This window comes from Malurus melanocephalus, unplaced genomic scaffold, assembly GCF_030028575.1.
Source record: "Malurus melanocephalus ecotype Western Australia unplaced genomic scaffold, MMel_1.1 scaffold_1183, whole genome shotgun sequence".
Lineage (NCBI taxonomy): Eukaryota > Metazoa > Chordata > Aves > Passeriformes > Maluridae > Malurus > Malurus melanocephalus.
The window spans coordinates 39091-43164 of NW_026624415.1; the positions used below are offsets into that span (position 1 = coordinate 39091).

A 4074-nucleotide genomic window follows, 5' to 3' on the forward strand; every position below is an offset into this window, starting at 1 on the left:
CTGTGCTTACACAGGGCACGGCCAGGAGTTCCAGTCAAACAGCAAAGATCCTTGCGTTTGGAAGGGAAAACACATTTTGCACTTTTTTTTTTTGCTGGTTGCTTTTTAATTCTCCTTTATTTATCTGTGTTAAATCCCTGCCCTTCCCTTGGGAAAAAAGTTCTTGTGAATTCAGGTAGTGAATTCACTGTGAATTCTTGTGAATACCAGGTAGTAACTGGATATCTCATGGATCTTAAAATCTGTAGCAACTTTCTGTGGGGGTTTATTAAAGAGTGTTTTGTACAGAGCTCACGTGTGTCTCCTTCCTGCAGCTCCGGGGTGGTCGATGGAGTTATGATTCTCCCTGTGCTGATGGTGATGGCGTTCCCATCTCCGAGCTGGCAAGGTGAGTGTTGTGGGGTCACTTTTCAGTGTTTGGTAACTCTTCTGTGAGTGCTCAGTGAGGGCATTGGGTTTGGACAGTGACATCCATAGCTGGTTTATACAGCTGAGTGCACGTGAAGCTTTCCTGACACGCAGAATGTTTAAGGTTTGCCTTGGCAAGAAGGGGAAGAGTGTTCCCACTGCCCGTGGAAAGGCAGGAATGGTGCATTTGAGGATGTCTTGGAKGTTTTGAGAGATGAGCTCCTGAAAGAGGTGTACTGCTACTTGGCAAGCAGCCTTTGCAAAAAGTTGAATAAAAGCTCTCTGAGAGTAACTTGGTTTTCTTMGTTTTAAAATTTAATTTACTTGAGAGAAGTCTCTTGTGCTTGCTGTGGCATATCTTTGTCATGCTGAAATAGCTGAATTAGAATCGTTACCTCCTACTTAGTGGTTCTTCAGCACTAGCTGAAACCAGGATCTCTTCCCTTGAACAGATTATATTGACTAATGATCTCGTTACCTCTACCTGAAGCTGTTAAGAACCGGATGATGTTTTTTCCTCAACTCTTCCCTTTTACAGATGATGAACCAAAGCTCAAGATGGTCCCCTACGAGTGTGTGTGTGAAGGCATGTCCTGTGGGAACGGGGATCGGTGCCAAGGGCAGCGCTGCTTTGCCTCTGTGAGCATTAACGATGGGGCCAAGGTTTACCAGAAGGGCTGCTTCCAGGTCTATGAACAACGGAAAATGACCTGCAAAACACCCCCGTCCCCTGACCAGGCTGTGGAGTGCTGCCAGGGTCACCTGTGCAACATGAACATCACAGCACAGCTGCCCTCYTCCAAAGGTGAGAGCTTCATCCATCAGGAGTGCGTTTGGGGAGAGAAGAGGGGCTGGCCCCTGATGTGCTGTGTGGGAGAGAGATGCTCCAGTGCTGGCTAAAGGAACAGTGGAGTGGGCACAGGACACCCTTTGTGGCTCGTTCCMCACCCACCCTGGGGCTGCTGGCACKCAGCTGATGCCCAGGGGTCAGTGGTGTGTGGGCAGGGTTTGAGGGGGTTGTATGGCCTGGCTGGGGTCAGGATGCTGTGAGGAGTGCTCAGTTCAGGTGGGGGTTCTGCTGTTCCACAGGCAGTGCATCCTCCGTGCAGGATGCTTCACCTGGCTGTGCACAGCCTCTGTCACACTGGGTGCTGCTGAGATAAGGGTTCGTGTCAGTTCTGCTGGGTTTGAGGATTTCTCTGGGAATTCCAATTTTTTTTTTCTCTTTCTTTTCACACTTTTTCCCTTCCCCTCTCTTTTCCAAGGGCAAACSTTTCAAGGAGAAGCTGCAGGTTACAGCATGGAGACACTAATCGTYGTTATCCTGGCTCCTGTGATAGTGCTGATAGTTTTTTCTGCAGTAGCTGTGCTGATCATCCGGAGAATACAGAAAAACCACATGGAGAGGCTCAATTCCAGGGATGCAGAGTACGGCACCATCGAGGGGCTCATTGCCTCRAACGTGGGGGACAGCACACTGGCAGTAAGTGATCTGTGTGCAGGATGTGAGTTTTCCTCACTTCTCAACTCTCCTCTCCTCCCTCCACATGGCCACATCACCAGGAGGACCCTTTGCTCCCCTTGGCCTCAAGACTTGAGTGCTGGGTTCCTGTGCTCCCAAAACTGTGGTTTATATACATTTTAACCCAAAGATTGTTTTAGCAAGCACAGGTCCTTTGACCTGGAGAATCACTCTGAGCTGTTCATGTTCCTGGAAACGGTGTCAGAACATCAAAACAGAATGTGCTTGACTGTTGGGTGGCCTGAAGTAATGGGAGAGGTGTAGAACTGTCCTGCCTCTTAATAYACAACAGCCTGAAGGCTGGAAAAGATGTGGTGCTAAGTGAAGAAAGAAATGCAGATAATTTGGCATTTAAAACCTTCAGAAACCTTTGGCATTTAAAACCTGACTGCTCCAATCTGGTAGCAGGATTCTGGGATGGCTGGGGTATCAGTGACATTTCGGTGACTGAAGAGCAGTGGGTGTTCTAAGAAATGTGCAGTGCTTMCTCAAAACTCAAAAATCAAAATACACTCTTGCTCCCATGGTCAGTGGAAAATAGAATGACCTGGGGAGGTGTCAGATGACCCTTTCTGAGGGCTGACTGTCCCTTTCCCCTTCCCTGAGGCTGGAGCACAAGTGTCCAGCTGTCCCTCTCTKTATCTGAGCAGAGCAAGGAAAGCTTCAGGCACATGGAGTGTTTGTTTCTGAAGCAGTTTCTGCAGCCTTTTCTTTTTGCATTGCTGATAAAATGCCCCCAGCATTAAGAGGCTGCAAAACATTTTCCATTTTGATGCTATCTCGCCATAATGTGCTTTCACTGCAGGGTTGAAGAGTGTCCTATGCCTGTTAATTTTTTTAAAAATGCCTTTGGCTCTTGTTAATCAGCCCACAAGGTGTGATYCCATGTTACTGATTTAAACCAGCCAGTCTTGATATATTCACCATGCATCAGCCACATGTGCAACTGGTGATCTGTCCTTGAACATTGACTTCCAGCTTTTACCAGCTCTTATCTGTGCAAGATCATTTCCAGCCATTTGCAATCCTTTTGCGCTTKGAGTCATTTATTGTTACTTGGAAATGGTGAGAAACCCTGCAAAGAATAAATGAAAATTCTGTTTCAAAGATGTTAGAGGAGTTGGGAGCTGTGAGGGCTTGGTCTGGTGGAGCTGTCAGACCCTGTGATATTGCTGCCAGCTCTGTCTCCAAGTGGGCTCATGCACAACAAGTGATTGGTACTTTCTGTGCTAAATGTTCATCTAAACAGCAAGTCTGTTTCAGATTCCAGATTTTTCTTCTCCATTGTGTTTTAAATCACTGGTTCTGTAGCACATTAAATAAGTTTACATTTAGGATTAGTCYCCACAGTGTAGCAAGTGCTTAAAGCCCTAAGCTGCTTAGTGGGCATGGAAAGCACTCTGCCTCCTTCAAATCTTGTTTTTACAGTCGCTGTAGATAAGTTTGGGGTTGGCTTTTTGTTTTTGTTTCCTTTTTTTTTTGTGTCTCATGCAAGCAGGAAGGAAAATGAGCCCTCAGTTCATGTTAAAAAGTGAGATAGCAATCTCTGTCATTCCTAGACTATCTTTTTTTTTTTGAGTGCTCATTAAGAGGTTGTTAGAAGAAATGAGATTTCATGGATCTGGTTCAAACCCAGCAATGCAGTTTTCTGGAAACAATAGGAAGTTGATTATACTTAGGCTTTTTTATCCTATTTTCCTTTGTAAAGAAAAAAGTCAAGCAATGGTTGTTAATGCTTTGAACTAGTACAAAACTCATGGCTGTAAAAGTAGCTAGGCATTAGCATTTTACAAGGCTAATGGGATTTTAACATACAATTAGGATCTTGCTCATGTTTATTATAAGCTTACAGCTCAAAGTCTGCTTTCTATGCACTAAAAATACCAGAAACTGATAAGGCTTTTAGGAAAGATTTGTTACAGAAGATTTTCAGGAGTATCAATGGCAAATCTTGTGTAGGTGATGCTGGGAAATCCCCTCACCTTGTTTATTTGAAAATTGTTTACATTTCAAATACCTGTACCAAGCTTAAATAGTTTGGCCCAAAACTTGCTGTGACTGTTACCTGTGTGAGAAGCACATCCCAAATAGCACTGGGTGCAGGTACCCAGTGGTTCCAGAAATCCATGCTCAGGTTTGGAAGT

The 4074-nt window shown here is 45.1% G+C and overlaps 1 protein-coding gene across 1 annotated transcript in view; it reads left to right on the top strand.

Annotated features, from left to right (window-relative positions):
* ACVR1 (activin A receptor type 1) overlaps window positions 1-4074 on the top strand; it is a 30144-nt gene that overhangs the window by 12104 nt on the left and 13966 nt on the right. The window contains exons 2-4 of the mRNA XM_057387310.1: window positions 315-388; window positions 947-1213; window positions 1674-1891. Coding sequence (XP_057243293.1) covers window positions 337-388; window positions 947-1213; window positions 1674-1891 — 537 coding nt within the window. The 5' untranslated portion in view covers window positions 315-336. The remainder of the gene's footprint in view (window positions 1-314; window positions 389-946; window positions 1214-1673; window positions 1892-4074) is intronic.